Raw genomic sequence first — 19,857 nt, forward strand, 5'->3', positions numbered from 1 at the left:
GTCTCCTTCCTGTGTCTTTCCCTTTCTTCAGTGTGCACATTATTATCTAGCCACAAGCCACTTTCTGACAAATCTCTTCTGTAAAGTCAGTCAGTCACATAATACGCTCTTAAACTTAGTGCTTTTTGTGCCCCCCCCTCCTTTTTTTTTTTAAAGTTTCTGCCATGAGACATAAATGAATGAATCTGAGCGCAAAATTTTGGTCATCTAAATACAAAAGGATCTTTCCATCCTGATGGAGATGGAAACTCCATGTACCCTGGAAGTTTCAAGTTAACCAAGTCCCCCTCTACCTCCCATCTTACTCTACGATCTGTACTCAGTTGAGGTAATAATGAGAAATACATTAATACTAGTAAATGGCTTAATGCTACTAGCCAGGTGTGAATAGCCAAGAAAGTTCTTTAAGACAGCTTCAGATTTGTTGTTAACCCATTAAGAAAATAAGGTTGGAAAGTAAAGTGCAATGTTCAGACTAAGAATTTAAATAAGACTTCTCAAAGTTATATACAAAAAAAATCTAAATAACACTAACAAGAAAAGTAAAGCTGATAATTTACATTCCTGTAGCTGCTCTCCCGTTACCCCAAATATTTTTAAAAGACAGTGTGTGGTTGTGGGTTTGTGTTTTTCTTTTTTTTTTTTTTTTCTTTTCTTCCAAAGTCAGTCATATATCGGCAAGAACAAATACATTCCAGTCACTGCCTAGCACTGGTACAACACCTGAGGTTCCTTATTAATATCTTAAAAGTCCTTACCTTTTGACCAGTTCTCCATTTGTTCTTCTGAACTCGTTTGATCTGGCACCGAGTCCAGTTTTTGCTTGAAGATTTCAGAGCTAAAATAAAGCAAATTCTGGATAAATAAACTTGAAACAATGTATTATAACACACCTATACTCTGCCTTCAGTCGACACAAAATTTACAGTACAAATGATTTTAAAATATTTATAATGGCACAATAAAGTCTGTGTATTTTAACAGTCAGTGCTAAATTATATTTCTCAGTAAAATATTTTTTCTTCACACATCTAATTTGTATAATGGTTTGGTTCAGCTTTCTCTCGCATGTAATGCCTTAATGGAAAAATTTATTAATTTGTTGTCTTATTCTAGAGTCTGCTCTTGGAAGTACATGCTACTGAGAACAGCCCAAATCATACTGAGTGGTCCCACTGCAGGCAATGAGACTTCTCCCTTTGGCAATTATTACAGAAGGTGGTATGCACTTTACATCACAACATTCTTTCTCTTGCTTTATTTTCCTGGATAAAATACAGGTAAAGTGGCCCATGACCACTCCAATCTGCCCGTTTTTCTAAACAGCTAAATAATCCATCCTATTATTTGCATACATATTGCTTCAGACTATACGGTTAATTACACAGTATTTAATATAATCAAAGACCTTCAAGAAAAAACCCTCAATACCCAAAAATAAGACCTAAAGTAATATGTTTATCTGGTAATGTTTTGAGTGTTAAAACATACGCTCTCTCCTTAAAAAAAATCAGCTATACACTATATCTCAAGGAAATCTAAATAAATTTGTAATCTTGCTGATAAAGTAAGATGTTATTACTTACTCAAGCATCTCTTTCAAATGTGCTTTAAAAGGACATTTTTTCATCTTTAACTACATAGCAGGAAAACCATACAAAATAAGCACAATTATATTTTATTTAAAGATACAACATGTGCCTTGAAGAGGCAATGGCTGGATCATGAAAATATGCAGACTTTACATTGTGTTGATAAATGTAAGAGTTAAAAAACCCACCATCACCAAAACACTCAAACAACACATTTTAAAATTCAATTAATAAAAATTATATCGAAGACCTATGTTCTAACTAACAAAGCAACAGAATAAATGCTTTTCCTATAAACACCATAAAAGCAGATGTTTTCATTTTTATCTTTGAGATTATTAAAAAAAAAGTATAATAATTGTGCAAACACTTAAGATTTGACACTAACATTCACATTAAGCATTCAGGAATTATTTATATTTGTTGTTAATTATAAAGGTGCATGATAAAAAAAAAGTGTGTGATTTGATGTGCTTAGGTCTTAACAAAAAATAACAACTTCACCTCATATCACAGAACACAGAGTTCCTTACAAGAATCCCTCAAATGAAGCTGCACGCTTCTTTTTCAATTCTGTGTAACTGTGTTGATTTGGAGTTGGCAATCTTTTCCTAAGTTCCTCATTTACTTTTGGATTAGCTGAAAATATAGAAGGTTATTAATATCAAGAAATAGGTTTCTGTCAATGAAGCCATTTCCCTACATATTGCACAAAAAGGTTCATAATAATTGCAGTATTTTAATAAGATATTCATATAGCAAGACATGAAGAAAATATGGTATTTAATAACCTCTGGAGTATTTTAAAACATGTCTTAGGGCCTTAATGTGCCTAGTAATATACTATTTAAAACCATAATTTTATCCCTCCACAATATACAGTCATTCTTCCTCGCCATTTACCCAGCTAATGAATGCCAGCAATTAGTAAAATGTAATCCCATTGCACAATCATTTTAATGCTTTTAGCACTCAGAAAAGTAAACACCAAATTAATACTGCTCAAGCCATATCAGATCCTAGTTGGAAGCAAGCAATTATAGTTCAGCTCCTCAGGTGTAATTAAATGATTGGAATGATTTAGTTCCATAAATGCAAGTTAATTCATAAGCAAGCAACAAATATACTGGGAGTAATTACAAGAAACATTGACAGTCTAAGCAGGGCATGTGCCTTCATGTACCTGATGTAGGAAAATGCTGCCCTCTGCTGGAAATGATAGATGATGGCACCGGAATAATTGGAGACAGAAGTCAAGAGGCTCATTTAACGACTTTGTCTTCATAGGTGAAATATGTTCGGCTAATTAATAGGCATTTTCTGGTTTACACATACAAAAACATTGTTGATATCAGATTAAGGCAACCTATCGATCAAAGTCAAACAGGAGGACCTTTTGGGCCTGCCTAGGATTTGCAGTATACCTTCCCTGTTATTAGAATTAAAAATGTCAGTAAACAGAACAACAAAATATCCATATATTAAGTATGTACATCTGTTGTTCCGAACACAACAGGTGCAACAGGTATCTAACTTATGCACAACACTTACATATCACTCAAGATGTACCCTTACAGTAGGTGTTTCAAACACAAGGTATTTTTAGAACCAAAACCGACCGAACCATGATTATTCAGATAGAGTTAAACCTTGCCACATCAACAACAAGTAGAAGCTAGCCATGAATGTTTTCCCAGGAGGAATCATTGGAAAAATCAAATACAATCGTTTTAAAGCTTTTCTTTACATTCATTTGAAGACAATCTGTTAATAATCTATCTGTCTAATGATAAGAAGAAATTAAAGCTGGAGACTAAAATAAAGCATACTGATAGACCAAGACAAAATACGAATATTCAAAATGGAACTGTAACCCAGAACCTAGAATTAATTTTAAATCTACAGTTAATTTCCTTATTCACTATCTATTTATTCAACCTGTGTTAGTGTTAAGACTTCTACTTGAACATCATGCAAAGAAAGCTAAAAAAAAAAAGTGTCCTTATCTGTTGAATATAATATGCAATAGTAATTCACACTAAATATTTAAATGCCAAACCACCTACAAATATGAATATAAATCAACCAGTATCTTCCTACTAACAAAAGAAATTCCAGATCTACTTAATTGGCCCTTCACAGAAGTAACAAATGCTTCCCAGTGCTGCATACAGCAGCATGGGAGAAAAATCACATGCTGTGGTCAGTATATGACTATTTTCCACGCAGAAACTGACTGTAAGAAAGCTCAATTCAAAAGCACCTGATCACTGTAAAAGCCTGAAGATGTTCTTTACCAATAGCACTTTGCCATCAAAATATTTCTTTGTTCCAGATCTTGGTATATTGCAAAACAAACCCAAGCTGTACACAAATACCTTCACTGTTACTTTACCTACTGTGGAAATGAAATAAGTTATTTTAAGAAGTCATATTATTAAAAGTTTAAAATGTACAGCACATTTGCTTTGCCCTTTGATGTCACAGTCCTATTTTTCTATTCAAATCTTGTACACTGTAAGTTAATTGCTTTTGGAAACTACTTATTATTCATGTAAAAATTAATGTGCCAATGCGTTTAAATCCTTTTAAATGACCATTCATGCATCTTTCTTCTTTAAGTACCAATGAAATCTGTCAAAGATATCAATGCAAGATGGTCTTAGAGAAAGTTCTAATAAAGATTTTTTCTGCTAACATAAGATTTTCATTTTGGTCAACTTTACTTAAATTCCATTAATTTTTTAAGCTGCTTGTAATAAATTCACAAGTAAAAAATTTTAGGCTCCATAGTCTGTCATTTGTGTTCCAGCTGACTTTATGAATATTAATAACAGTGTTATCCTGATTAAATAGGCTTCATATAAAATCCCTGTGAATCCTATAGCTCAGACATCTCATTTTTCCAACTCTTTATGAATTTGGATTCAGACATTAAACTGGAAAAAAACCTTAAAAAACAGATTCAATGGTACATTCGTGTACTCTTAGGCAAAAAATTAGATGTTCTAATGATTCAAATAATTAAAATTTATAGGACCACATATTGAGATTTCAGGCTTTTTGTAAACATGCAACATATTTTAACTCTAATGAAAGCGTCAACACTTCACAGAACAAAGGATTAAGAACCTATTACAAAATAATAATAATAATGTTTGTCCTTATCCTTACCTTAAAGAACAAACGATATGATCTTAACTCTTCATATATGAAGTGCTGATTTGCAGAAGTATTTCCTAAAAAGAAAGAAATTAGTGGATGCTTAATTACATAAGCATGCATATGAAATACATGAACCTTCTAGTTTAGCATGGGTGCCCAGTGAAAAACAGCATTAACTTTTAGTCGGTTTATACCTCAGCTAAACCAATCTTTTTCTAGAGAATGTCATATCAAAGCACACAGGAAATTTTAACATTATCCTATACGACACATGCAGTCACAGTTTCAAACTATCAACTTCTTTGCATGCTTATATGCTTGAACTATTTACATCTATGACAGATAAAAATGGAAAACTAAGCTCACTGCACTGCCTTCAGTTGTGTTTATATGTAGTGCTAACTAAAATTACTATTTCCTCATTCATTCAGGGATATGTTCTGCAAAGGTGGCCATCAAAATATTCTGCCTTCCAGTACTTTGAAATATGAATGGATTTTAGGAGGGAAAAAAAAAAAATCCTAAACAAAATAATGGCTTATTCATAAGGATGGCATTCCAGAATTACTCAACACAAACACTTAATAGGAATTAAACAAAATCAAGAGGTATATAAAAAAAACCATATATCTGCAAGGTAGGAAGTATTCAGTGCTTTACTTGTGCAGTTCTGAATAGCTTTTATTACAGCTTTGGTTGTATTTCCACATTCAGAAGAAAAAAACATCTGGAGTCTCTGCAGAATGTGTTATAGAAGGGTGCACCCCACAACACCACAAACTTCCAACCATCTGAACAGTGATGTTGACCCAGGGTGTTTGGATTAGTGACAGCCTGCTGTAGCTGCCAGTGCTTTCCCTCCCTGGGCAGGAGACTGGGAAGTCCATCTTCTAAGCTGCAGTTCAGTTACTGACTCTCCCTCCTCGGGAATGGAAAAGGCTATTGAGACCCTTCCACATGGAGCCCGATGACTGCAAACCCCTGCCCATGGGTCTCGCTTCGATAGGTTTTGAAGACAACTACTGAGTCGTGGCCTCAGCCACTGTGACAGGAGGCAAATGCTTGCTGGTGTCGACCAAATTCACCTCTTCTTCACAAAACTGTCTTGGGACAGTTTTTCCCCCCAAGGAGGGCTACCCTCCCTGCCCTGCTCTGCTGGAACAAGAGACCAGTTCCCACCACCCCTCAGCACAGCACCAAGCCAGTCTTTGTCCCCCTAAATGATGCAGTTGGCAGTTGCCATTCACAGTGCAGGGATGGAGCTATGTAAGGCAGGGAACACCGTAACTTTATGCATAGGGAAATAAAGAATAATTTTAGTATTATTTTCATAAGATTAATTAGATTACAGGATCTCCTAAAATATCCTGAAATGTTTTGCCTTAGGGCAAGCTAAATTAAAAAAACCCCTACTTTCTGGAAGCATTTCCCTAGGGAACAGACAGTTGTCTTAGGCTAGGTGGATGTCAAGTTTTGATGCAATGATACATTCCACAAGTGTCACATTCCTCTCTACCTAAAGAAACTTTATAGCAAATCAGAATGCTAAGGTAACGCAAAATAACTTAAAATTAGCTTTGAGCGGTCATTAAAATGCTAGTCAAAGAATAACTGAAATAGCCGCTTCTTGTATTTGTCAAATGTGGAATAACACACATCCGTTGAATATTGAAAGTTGTGAAATGAAATATATTTTGATATCTGATTACAGAGGTACTTATTGTAGTCTATTACTTTTATATGCTTTTAAATACAAGTAGATCATGCAAAATATTCTGTTTCTTGTTAAAAGAATGTAAAACATAGGCAAATGGATTTACGCCATAAGTGGATGAATGCAGCATTAGTACTTCAAATTTAAAAGTCCAGCACTGCTATAAAGACTTCAAGATTTTGCTTTATAGAAAATACTGCATTATCTGGAAGCTTGATAAAAACATGTTCCCAGAGCTCAGTCATGTTCAAACTTTCTTATTCTCATCAAAGAACTTGCATCTGATTCTTTTAATGATAGCATATACTACGGCAAAAAGTGTTCATTCTCTATGACATGTTTTTGACAAAGGCAAGAAAGGAGGCATAAAAACGCAGTTTCAACTTGTTCACAATATGTTTTACCTATATCTGAATTAAATTGAATTGGATAAAGGACATGTACTTCTCTATTTTTTCTCCCTAATTTCTGCTATTAGTTCAGCGTCCCCAAGGCTCAATTTTCTCTTTACATTTACCAAGAAGTGTTTTATGTGCATATTAGATCACCGACTGCCCCTACCTCTTCTCCCCTCTTTTATTCTCTCTCCCTCACTAAAAACCAAGATAATGATCTTCCTTTGTATTTTATTTAGTAAACAATCTTCAGCCTGCTCTGTTCTCTTCTTCTCCAGTTTTTAGCTGTCTTTTGTCCTCCATTCTTTTCTTTTGCCTTAGTTTGTCTTTTCTTTGACAATACATGCCTTTTCCTTCTCTCCCTGCCTGGCACCTCTTTGAAATGTAAAGAAAACCACAGAGGATCTCGTCAAAGGCTGTTTCCTTTTTTTCCAGCTTTTCTCATCTTGGTGTGCATTCTGTGAAGCAGCTTTCCTGTCACACCGCTATTAATATTATTTTCATTCTAATAATGAAACTATGATATGCTTTGGTCAAGTGTGGAATGGCCAATTCATTTAGCCATTTTTGTTTACAGCTTTGTTCTAAACACTTCTGGTCTTATAAACTCAAGTATTACATTTCATGTAGGCAGCCAGATCTCTGTTTCTAACCAGTTTACAACCAGATCATGATTTTCATAGCCTTTAAGGATAAGGATAAATATGTATATTTTAAACTAGCTGTTGTCTTATCCAGAGCCAAAAGAACGTTTCATAGAATATTTTAGTAGAATCGGCACTACATGGCAGTGAGGGATACCTTCAAATTACACTCAATTGACAGGATCATAGCCATCAGACAAAGGGAAGTGATTAATCCCCTCTATCTGGCACTTGTGAGACCACATCTGAAGTGCTGTATCCAATCTGACCCTCTCATGGATATCCTGAAGCAAGTCCACCAGAATGTCATCAAGACGATTAGGGGTCTGCAGCACATTAATTATGAAGAATCGAGAGGAGAGTTGAGTTGGTTTTAAGGAAAGAAGAATAAAGGGGGATTTTATTGGGTCTTAGCTGCCTTGTGAGCAAATATAGAGAAGACAAGAGACAGATTCTTCTCTTGGAAACAAGTTGTAACACAGAAAAAATTAAGAGTTCTGGGTAAGAGATTTTTCACAGTGAGGAAGGTCACTGGAACAAGTTGCTCAGAGGTTACAGAATCTCCATTGCTGGAGATGTGCAAAACTCATCTGGATATAGCAACCTGATCTAACTGTGGAGATGGCCCCATTCTGAGCAGAGGTGTAAATTGGATGATATTCACAGGTCACTTCCTGCATACTTACTATTCTAAGGATTGCAAAACAACATCACCAGAACTAGCATTCCTACAATACACTAAACACTGGGTTGTTCTCTGCTTTACAAGGTAGGGCAGTAGAGCAGGCGGCCGGGGCCGGGGGGGATCAACAAAAAAACATCAGTGAGGCATAGCCAAGGATGACTTATGTGGTAAGACAGGCAGAATGCCAACAGGGTGGAAACGGTGCAACAGCAGCATCAGCACACCTTTTTGAGCACTACTTGCCTTGAGCACCCCATTTTTTCCAGTTTGCAGCATGACTGGATGATGTGACATCGGGCCAAATGTCAAATGCTGGTTTGCACACCATCCTTCAGTAAACCAAAACCGGACCACTGATACAGATATCTCGCCAGCCTTTCTGAAAGCATTTGTCTCAGGCCCCACAAAATCCATCTCCTTCCAAAACTTAAGAAAAAGTTGCTGTGATGAAAGAGCTCCAAAGCTAACGATGGAAACTATTCAAGAAACATTCGAGTCTACAGTGCTTATGTTTGTAAAATTCATTGTATAGTGTATTCAGTATCTTGAAATTCCCAAATCGTAATTTTTTTTATCACAAAAATTGCTAGCCTAGATTTTACCATAAAAGCACAAATAAAGTCACAGAACATTATATGCCCATAAAAATGAGAAGCAGTAACTTGGTGCCAGATTCATAAACCATTAGTATAAGTAACAGCATTAAGCAGAAATTATATTTCTTCTGCCAAAAGCATTCCAATTTAACTGTTTGGCTGCCTTCACAGAAAGAAAGAAGATCAAAACAGGGACTTAGTGAGGAAAAGGAGGCAATGAACCGCAAGGAAGCGGAAAACCTCAGTTTATCCAGCCAACTCACATTCCTGAAAGTACCTTCAAATAGTGCCATTTTCCCTGACAGCAAATGCACTAAAAAAGAAAAGCATAAAGGCTACAAACAGTGTGGATATTGGAGCCTGATGAAGAACTACCATGAGCACTGAACATGCAGAGGCCTGTCAGAAATGTGCCCACCTTTCAAGATCCAGTCCTGTGTGTGGGGACTGAGGGGCCTGTCGGTCTCTCACAGGGAAACAGAGCTGCACCCTGTTTGTATCTGTCAGGCTGTTTTGAACAGCATGAAAACACAAATGCACCTCCGCTGCTGTCATAAACCAACATATCCAATGCACTGGTTCTACTCCAAATTATTTATTCACTCAAATTCAGCAGCTGAAGAGAATCATATCACCTGGAGTTTCACAAGCTAAAAAGAGCAGAGAGATAAAACACTGACTCCAGATCAGCCAGATTTGTTCTTTATAAAAGAATTAACTAGGCTGTCATTTGCTTAAATGACTATCTGAAAAGAAAGGTATCCTTCAACTAAAAGCATAATTGCTCCCTAAACTATGCCTGTACGGAGTAAGAACATTGGAACATACAGTATTGCTCAGACATATGTTCTGAGGCATTAAACATATAGTCTCTCCTCAACTTCTGATTTTTTTTTTTTATAAGTCTAGCAACTAAATGCAGTACAGAGTGTGTTTGTTGACTGTGAGTAGTAACTTCATTCCTGTAAGCGAGAAGTGGGGGGAATTACAGAGGAATGGCACACTTCAGGACATGTGTCCAAAGAGTGTCCAAGCTGGTGAAGGGTCTAGAGAACAAGTCCTGTTGAGGAGCAGCTGATGGAACTGGGGTTGTGTAGCCTGGAGAAAAGGAGGCTGAGGGGAGACCTTATCGCTCTCTACAACTACCTGAAAGGAGGTTGTAGCGAGGTGGCTGTTAGTCTCTTCTCCCAAGTAAGAAGTGACAGGACAAGAGGAAATGGCTTCAAGTTATGCCAGGGGAGGTTTAAATTGGACATTACAAAAAATTTCTTCACCAAAAGGGTGGTCAGGCATTGGACCAGGCTGCCCAGCATAGTGGTTGAGTCACCATCCCTGGACATATTTAAAAGACGTGTAGTTGTGGCACTGAGGGACAGGGATGGTTTAGTGGTGGACTTGGCAGTCCTGGGTTAACAGTTGCAATCAATGACCTTAAAGGTCTTTTCCAACCTAAATGATTCTATGAGTCTGTTTGTTACATTTTAATAACATTTCAGAGCATTTTCAGCACCTATGCACTAGCTGTGCATCTTACAGCATGTTTAACATGTATAATATATAACATGCCCTATCATGTGCTGTTGCTTATTTAGGTATGATTAGCAGGCTAGTGCTTTTAGGAACATAATCCAGATGCTTCCCTGAAATTCATTGCAATATCAAAGAAAACTGAAAGCTAGGCAAAATTTAAAATAGCAAGCTACACATCCAGAAACGGTCTTGGACCATCAGACAAGAATCAGATATTCTGAGGCAGGCCAGAACTCAATGAGAACCAGAAACAAGACAATGGAATGAAGTCTGTTGAGAATATCCAGAATTTAAATGGAAGCTAAAAATTTAAGAAGCTAAACCTGCAAACATTCAGCACCATGGAGTTGCACAGCTTCCTGGTCTTGCACCAACAAAGGACTGTACAAGATTAAAGGGGAGTCACCACTGACTCCAAATTAGTGCCAGGCAGCTGGAAAGAAAAACTACAAACAAACAAAAACAAAAAAGGCAAAAAGGAGGCATTAGCTAAAGTTACAGAAGTTTAGATCATCAGTCACATTATCACAAACATTTCTGACAGTGGATTGATCTCTCTGCCAAATTTTAAGAAAGCACTGCAAAACTCGACAACATACCAGCTTCCCAAAGAAACTGTTGCAGTATTTTTGTTTACATCAGGGAAAACAGAAATATTTATCCTTTAACCCACCTTTGGAAAATATTCAAAACCTTCTTGCAGCTGAAACTTACCAAAAAAAGTCACCTTCACCCAGTAGGAAGGAAATGCCTATTGCAGAAAAAAAGATAATTATCTGAGATGTTGGAAGTTACAATGGAAAACTCAAAAGACAAGAAGTCTTCCAATGAGAGGTGCAGGACAACTCTAAGCCCAGGCAGAACTGTCAGATCATCCATAATGAAAGCTCTCTCATTTCTATTCTTGTGCAACCAACAAAATAGTGCAGCTTTTTTTTTTTTTAAATATGCGCTTGAATACACAGAACATCCTTATTCCTCAATTTCGTCATCATTTATAATGATATACAACACAGGGAATAAAGCAGCTGGACAGGCTTACTTTTTAAAAAACATTTCTTTACTAGGTTTTGAAGAAAGGTCATTTTAAACCCTTAGTAAGCACATTACTCAGCCAAAACCACAGAAGCCTTAAAGAATTCCTCTGAGAACATAAACTACAAAGAGGTTCATATAAGTTGAGGGTTACACAACTGACAGAAATAGTTCTTATTGGGGGGTTCTGAGCCTTAAAAACAGAGTCTTTCCACACAGACAAATTGGGGCGTGTGGAAATTCTGGAAAAATTCAAGACCTAGGATTATCTAGCCAGTTTCAGCAAAATTATTTTCTTCAGGTTTTTGTAAAAAGAAACAGATGGATGTTCTCCTCTTTCTTGCAACCTCATCATAAATTCATATTATCTTGCTTTCATTGTTCCTTGATTCATCAAGCTACATTCATTTTTTCATTGCCAAAACACTTGACACCAGAGGTGAAAAGAAGAAATTATGTGAGGTTGCAGAGAGCTGGGACAGCAGCTGAATCTTGGCCCATACCAGTTATTCCTGGACAGAGCAAAGGAGCTCTAAATCCACTTACTAGATGAAGGAGGAAAAATACTTCCTTAGCACTTCTGAAACCTAGGCTTATTTTGATGACTGATTTCTCCTGCACATAATCATGCTGAACAGTTTGAGCTTGCTTACCAGATGTTGCATTGCTTGGCATCACTAAAAAAAAAAAAAAAAAAAAATCAAGAAAACAAGACTTTATAGCTACAGAAGTATAGATAAAACACAAGGGAACAACTCTGAAGACTTTCTCAGACATTGTGAAGCTGTAAGACTTGTAGACTCGGAGCTTTACCTCTCCTTTCGTGTTGAGGGAGCAACCTGACAAAGTCAGGTATGTGCACTAGGGTGGCTTCCGTGCCTAATCACAGCACTAGAAATAACTCCTAAATAGCTTCCTAATTCACAGTCAAACCGGGAGGAAAGGAGGGAGAAGGTCTTCTGAATGAAGACAACTCTGCTTCAATGTTGTGCTTTCATGACTCTCTCCTGTCAACAGCAAATCTTAACGTGTTCAGACTTTAATGTAAAAAAAGGCATAATTTTTCAACAAAGTTATGCCACTTCGACACTGTTTTTACAGTGATCTTCAATATTCTTCTTTTAATTTCTTCAAGACTTTAAAGCTACAACATCTAATCAATTATTTTAGTCTGTAAAAACTTATGCCAGTGAAGTCACAGGCCTCTTGTGTTCTTATCTAAAGGATGTACTTCACTGTACTTAGTTCTTTAGCTGGATTGTGCATCTGCTGAGCGCAACAGCTTGGGAAAAGAGGTACTATGGAAAGGTTTCGGTTTTCACCATAACTTAACTTTTCACAATATGCTGTTCCTGCCTGAAAAAGAGTTAAGTAAGTTCAATTTACTCATCACACTGAACTTCACTAAGGTGTAAGATTATTTTTGGTTTTATCACAGATAAAAAAACTCACTAAAAGAAAAAAGCTGAAAAAGGTAGTTTAGTACTTACAAGGTTTTCCACAGTGCTTTCAGGACAGGTTGAAAAAAAAGAGACCTACTCTCAGACATCCTCAATAGACACCTCCCTAAAAACCTGTTTCTCAAGACATTTGAGAAGTCCGGAGACCCTATAACTAGCAAACTCATTCTCCAATATTTTTTTTTCTTTAAATCAGATGAGATACAGGTTTGTTTCAAAACATTTTGGATAATATTAGATGTTCTTTATGAACTTCTTTACAACTGGATTTTAACATTAGTCTGAACGAATTTCTATAGTAGCTGGAATAAAATTTTTCTTTTATTTACAGCATTACATTCCTATATTCCTAAACAGTGACACTTTTATATAGAATTGTATTACACAGGATTACAGTTTTTTTAAAAAAAAGGTCCATCACTGGTTTGTTTGTGTTATACGTTTAAGAGCTGCAGATGCACAAACAACTCAATTTCCCTTATCTCTGTAACGACCTGAATGGCTGTATTACTGGAAAGTATAATATGTAATACTAAATTGGTTCTCAATAAAGTATCTGGTTTGTTTTTTGTCTTTTTTTTTGGTAACTTTTAAGATAAATTTGGAAGTATATGTTACACCAAATAGAAAAGCTACTGGGCAGATACAACTGGAGGGGAACCTCAGTATGATAGCAGCATAAGCTATTTTTAGTAAGTTTTCTCTCACAAGTGCAAGACAGTGAATGTTTGCCAAAAGAATTTTACATCCAGGAGAGTTTTTGAAATATGAAAGATACAAGATACTTTTAAACTATGAAGAGAATTATAATTTTTGCCTAATATTTAGTAACCTTCAGATCCTGTAATTCCACTTCAGATCCTAGAAAAACATTCTGGAGACAAATATTAGTCTACCACTGGATAGTGAAGAGGAGGAACAGAATTATATTTCAAGGGGAAACTGTTTTAATTAGTTACCTTGTACACCTGCACAGCAGTCACCTTCAGTAGTGTGAGAAAGTGTTACACCCCACAACTGTCTTCATTCTTGCTACCATCAAATTCTGACTCAAAGCAAGAAACTGAAGCTCGCTCCCAAGCTGTATCACACTACATTTATGCTACTGTAGTGCAGAAAACTAACTTAAATGCCCTTAAATTGTTGACTACACATCCCAGGATAACAGTCTCTTGATACATCTATTGCATCCTAATCCATAGCATTCATGACAAAGGAATCCTTCATAGGCGCTCCTTTCTTTTATACTGTTGGGGTGCCACAAACAAACTAGTGGACTGGGTCCACTAGTGCCCTTTCACAGCTGTATTGCATCAGAAATGGCCTCATTATGACCCTGAAAGAAATCACATCGTATCAAAACCCAGAAGATTACTCTGTTCTCACAGGGAGCGGTATTTCCATATCCGTCTTTCTGCAGTCTGATCTTTACCGTTCAGAAAGAAAGCCTGGTCACATGAGAGGCAGACCTTGGCCCTCTCATCACCAGCCCAGCAAAGGAAAGCTGCTGAGCTACTGCCTGTGCAGAAGCTTACCAGGCGCTATAGTAGAACTTCATACTTGTCAAACCATTTGGTACACAAACCCCTGTACCTTAAGGCCTACCTGACAAACCAAAGATCAAATCCTGGCCCTGCTGCAGTGGTCTTTGCTTTGCTGAAGCAGAACAAGTTACAAGCTAAAACAAAACCCCACTTATAATCCCAGTGCTTACCTAGAAGAGCTGTTCAGTGACACCAGAGCAACACCCTAGGGCTGCCGAGTCCACTACTCATTGCTGCCGCTCTCTGACATGATCTAACTCAGGTAACAGTGGCTAATTACTGACCTCAGTAACACTGGTACTTTGACCGAAGCCCAGAAAACCTGGAGTCTGTAACAAGCAACAGCTGTAGAACTCACTGTTTCTGTATAATAAAGGCAGCTGATAAGGGCATGTTTTGGAAGCCAACACTTCTGAAAGATGTCCAGCTTGACAAAATACCTGTCAGGTCTATTAACACTTTTTGTGAAGCAGATGCCATGTAAAGAAGCCTATTTCTTATCACCCTAGGACTCAAAGGCTCCAATACACTACATATGGAAAAACCTGTCACTGCTTGTTACAGCTTAAATATTTGTGGTGAGATGAGTGCTAGTCATTTCACTTAGCTACCTACAGGTTTCAATTTTCAGCCTGCAATTTGGTTACTTAGATGTTGTCTTCTTTAGCTCAGACTGGCATAGGCAGTCAGCTGAGGTACCTGAGACTGAGCCACCACCTTACAGGTCAAAATAATCAATGGCATGTGTTCTCTGTGAGGACCTAGAACTCGTATTTTTGTCCTGCCAAAAGTGAAAAAATTGTTAAATTTCCTTCTCTTCAAGACACAACAGAGATCCAACTGTAGATAAAAATCAGCCTTCCTGACAGAAGATGCTCCTGATATGAAGCAATTTATTACATAAATCTATTCTTAAATCATGGGCTCCATCATCTACGTAGCACTTGGATCCCACCACCTACATCTGCAGCACATGCGAAGCCTTTTGAACAGGACCAATCTAATTTCTTAAATGTTATTGCAACAACAGTCCCATTCTCAATCTCTCCTTAACAAAGGCATGTCAATTTGGCTACAGGTAATATACGGGAGGCTGCTGAGAGCAGTAATACCTCTTCCCTCCTTTGAAAATGAAAAATACCGAAAGCTCTAACATTATCATGCAAGTAAAGAATGAATAGTAAGAAAGATGGTGCTTATCGGTTTCATTTTATTCACTTAGTATTTTCCACAGTAATGTATTTTGCAGGTGAAGGGGTTTCCATTTACTGACCTTGGCATTCATCAGGACCATACTGTGATTTATATTGAGAATTGCAATCTGATCTTTAATTTTTTATCTTTATCTGATCTTATAAATAAATGTAAAATACATAAAACAATTATCCTAGTGTAAAATTGAATTTTATCTTTCTGTAACCAGCTTTTGTCTATGCTACATATTTCTATGTTTGAATACAATTCAAAATTAATAATAGGCATAATTTATTTCCTGGGTTTTCATTATCTTGACATTTTAACAATTTTTTTATATATATATACTCAGGCTTTAATTTTATCTAGGGCTTCAACCCCACAGCTCCTTTTTAGACATGTACAATGTTTCTTTCAGAATATCCATTCAAGCAATAAGGCTGCTAGAAGAGCATATTGGCCATTTAGCAGACAAAAAAAAAGTATAAAGAAATAACATGATTTTATAATGAAGAAACCCAGCAGATTAGGACAGAAAACGTAGCACTGCATGTAAATGACAGACAACCACATATTAGAATAAATCACAAGTTACAGTGAAGAATTAAGAGTTCTGAAGTTGGTGGCTATGAAAAATTCACAATACAGTTTAGATTTTCTTTGTTAATATTTTTTTTAATCACTGAAAAAGATAACCAAGTAAGTCTTTTCAAAGGGCAGGCACAACTTTATATTGAATACCACAGCATTACTAGTTTAATACAGAGACTGATCTAACCTGGCCAGGAGCCTTTCAGTGGTTCATGAAAAATCACTTTACTGAGCAATTTTTTTTGGCTTAAATTATACAAATGCACCAACCTAATTGTTTCCTTTCTTAGCACAATTAATTAATATCATTTCAACTAACCATTCCCAATGTTTTACCACCTTAGACATATATATGTTGACTTCAATGAAAGTTAGCTGTGTCTCAAGTTTTCAGTACTGCACAGGCTCAGGTATACTTGGTATACAAGTGCTACACTTTACATGGAAGCTTTCTTTTAAGAAAAGCAAAAGGCTCAGAATTACAGAAGGTCATGCAAGAAAAAATGAAGGGAAAAAAAAAAAATCACAAGAAAAATTTCCTTTCTCCAGTATGGCAGATGTGCAACAAAAGCAAGGAGCCCAATTCAGCCACGCTACTTGTACACAAACGTACAAGGTAAAGCATGACAAAATATCATAAAGATATTTCGATAAATATGAAGAACAGCACAGCTATATGGGCTGACAGCAAAATTGCCACTTTCTATACAAGGCAAGCGGAAATCCACAACCACGGCCACTCTGCACAAAGCCAGACTGGCCACACCAGTGCCGCGTGAGCACCGGCAGTGGGATTCCTTCATGCGTGCAGCAAACGAAGCTGCTCACTGGGCCTTTGTGATTAGAGGAGGAATGTCATAACCACGGTGGTCTAGACTGCTACAGTAAAAACAACACATCCCAAAATGAGTGGCCCTTGGTCTGAAGTGGCTGTGGTCAGGATGGGGCATGTTTAGGATGTAGTCCCTTGAATACCTTGTGAGAAATGCATGTGGTGAAAATAAGAGGAAAGAACACTGTAGTTAACTGAAGAAAAGGTTAAAGAAAATAAACAATATTTTTGCAGCTTAGCATTTATTTGTGAACTGCTGGTACAACTCTATGCTTGACAGAAAAGCTATGAGGCTTTTGGTAGCTTGACAAGACAATCTACAAGCTTGAATGAAATGTTCAGCTTAAGGAATTAGAATAAATCTGATGACTGATGTGCTACTGAATGTGACAGACTGTCATCTGTTTTAAACAGGATCTCTGTAGGATGTACTGAAAGCAATTTTTTTCCCATTACCTTAAACATTCTAAGACTTTTTCCAATGGATTCTGGCTGATCGATTAAGACAAAAGATATTCTCAAACTCTTGCCATTTCAATAAAACAATGAAATAGCCATTTGGCTTGCTTGCATGATTAATTCATGCTGACACTGTAGTTGGGTGATTAATTTACATCCAGTACAAAAAACATTATAATAAAAACAATTACTCTTACTTCCCAAATTAATTATAAAATTATAAGATACAAACAATAAGTCATTAAAGCAGCTTATCTAAGCCCTATTCATATATAAAAATATAAAATTGTTTACCTGTTATCAAAGCAATTAAATACATTGTTGAGTCAGGAAAACATTCTAGTAGTATCTTTTTTCATATTATCAGCATATTCTATACAAAAATAGGTACAAGCATTCTTCAATAGCTTTTTAAAAATCAAGAAAACCTGATCAAAAGTCCTACAGTGAAACGGTGCTGCAAGAGATAGCTAGGGATTGATTAAAACCCACAAGCTCTAGTTTTAATCTGGCAAAATTCTTAGAAATCTTAACACATTATTTTAAATATATACACAGACACATAAACGATGTAAAATAAGATAAAAATCTTTGAAGGGGAATTCAGGCTATTTTAAAACACATACAAGCACCAAAACCTTTGGCAATATCTAGGCCCAGTTGGGAATATCCTTGCTCCATCTGACTGTAAATAGTTCCTGTGGGGATTACTGAGGTGCTTTATCGTCTCCTTAACCTAGCGATAATGACTCAAATCCGTCCTACAAAACAGAAAATAGGGAAAGAAGGATTTTGTGACATCCACCTGTATGGAATCTCTGTCTCAGATACAGAGAACAGGCAAAACTGCTCGTTGGTGGATTGAAGAGCAGTAATGTCAATTTGAACCACACTGCATTTAGAAAGCTGAACAGAGAAGCCAGCATGACTCGCCAGCTTGTACAACCCACTTCCAAAGGGGAATAAGAATCAAACCATCACCAAAGTCATTCAACTTTCAGAAAAGGCTACATGTCACAGACACACATCATGTAAATGTTTTAGCTATCATGTAAATTTCCCTCTTGGTTGATTTATGTTCAACTAAAATTTCATACCACATTTCTAAGAATAGAACAACCCACATTGGTCTAATACTGACATTTATGAGCTGAACAATTTGCCTTGCTAGTTTCCCTTACTGCTATAAAAGAGTACCACAATCAGCAGTAATTGGCCCAGCTGGAAACCTGTTTCTAGGCATGGGTCAGATTGCAAGTATATACATGTATATTTTACCGCCAGAACACAGAATTAGCATTTTGAATGATTCTTTGCATTGGAGCTAGGGAGATTATGTGTCCAAATGAATGATAAACTCAGAATTTTAAACCTTTGCCCAGTCCTGCTGCTAAGATGCAAATTTAAGCCATAAAAAGTTCAAAAATCTTAGTCAAAGTAGTTTTGCTTGTAAGACTACAGCTGTCTAGTCTCTGATCTCCCCCCCATTCGCACTCAGAAACCACTCAGACCTCAGAAGACCAATGGACCTTTCTCAATCAGTTACTGTGTTACAGCCAATCCATACAGAAGATCACAATCGATACAGAAGATCACAAGCATCTGCACAACCTGATGATTTGTTCTGTGTTTGGCAGGAGTTCTTTAAATGACTCAGTTCCCACAATCTCCTTCCACAAGCAATGTAACCTGTTAACAAAAACCACTATAGTAGTGACCAAATCTCATGCTATAGGCAACTATCAATAGGCCTTTGAGGTACGCTATATAGCCAGGAGAAAAATCTATTACTTCTGCTTATATCAGAATTAGGAATTAATCTGCTTCACTTACCACCTGAGATCTTTTGGATCAAGAAAAATGGAACCAGAGCCTAGAAGCTGTGACTCTTCTCAAAGCTTTTCACAATTGCTAGCTCTACATTTCTATCATCTTCCCTGGGTGAAAAACATCAGACCTCACTACAACCTCTGCTATTCACCAAGTGTTGTACTTCCCTGCTAAATGTTTCAGGCACTACATAAAATCTCTCAAAAGAATCAGGTGCTGAAGAGGTGGCCTCCAGTTTCTTCAGGGCAACTGCCAAATTCAACTGATATATCCAGCACAGAAAAACATTTGTTATCAGTCATCTTTTTACGATCTCCATGCACTGGCAGGTGCAAGACTTAGTGCTTCTGTGTTTTGTTTTTTAAAAACTTTTTAAGGCCAAGTTTAATGAAGGCTCGCCTTTTTTCCCTATCTTTTAATGACCAGTAAACCCACTCTGTTAATTCTACCACTCATTTTACGTTTTGTACAAGATTATTAAGCTCCTCTTTTGCATCTAAGGGTAAACATTCATTGGAACATAATTTCCTGGACATTTTGTCTTTACAGCTCTCCCTGTATTTCATTGAAAGCTTTACTGTCAAACTTTTC

At 36.7% G+C, this 19,857-nt stretch overlaps 1 protein-coding gene across 13 annotated transcripts in view; it reads right to left on the minus strand.

The window, feature by feature from the left end:
• Window positions 1-19,857, minus strand: part of MIPOL1 (mirror-image polydactyly 1) — a 197,360-nt gene that overhangs the window by 159,831 nt on the left and 17,672 nt on the right. For 2 of the 13 annotated variants that reach the window (XM_056346943.1, XM_056346940.1), the window contains exons 2-4: window positions 4,767-4,831; window positions 2,776-3,021; window positions 759-838 (exon numbers count right to left, since the gene is read on the minus strand). In XM_056346943.1, coding sequence (XP_056202918.1) covers window positions 759-838; window positions 2,776-2,858 — 163 coding nt within the window. In that variant the 5' untranslated portion in view covers window positions 2,859-3,021; window positions 4,767-4,831. Of the gene's footprint in view, window positions 1-758; window positions 839-1,586; window positions 1,646-2,096; window positions 2,232-2,775; window positions 3,022-4,766; window positions 4,832-11,035; window positions 11,073-19,857 lie in introns of those variants that run through there. The other 11 variants (XM_056346954.1, XM_056346951.1, XM_056346950.1 and 8 more) reach the window with 10 other exon arrangements.

Source organism: Falco biarmicus, chromosome 7 (genome assembly GCF_023638135.1).
Source record: "Falco biarmicus isolate bFalBia1 chromosome 7, bFalBia1.pri, whole genome shotgun sequence".
NCBI classification, from domain to species: domain Eukaryota; kingdom Metazoa; phylum Chordata; class Aves; order Falconiformes; family Falconidae; genus Falco; species Falco biarmicus.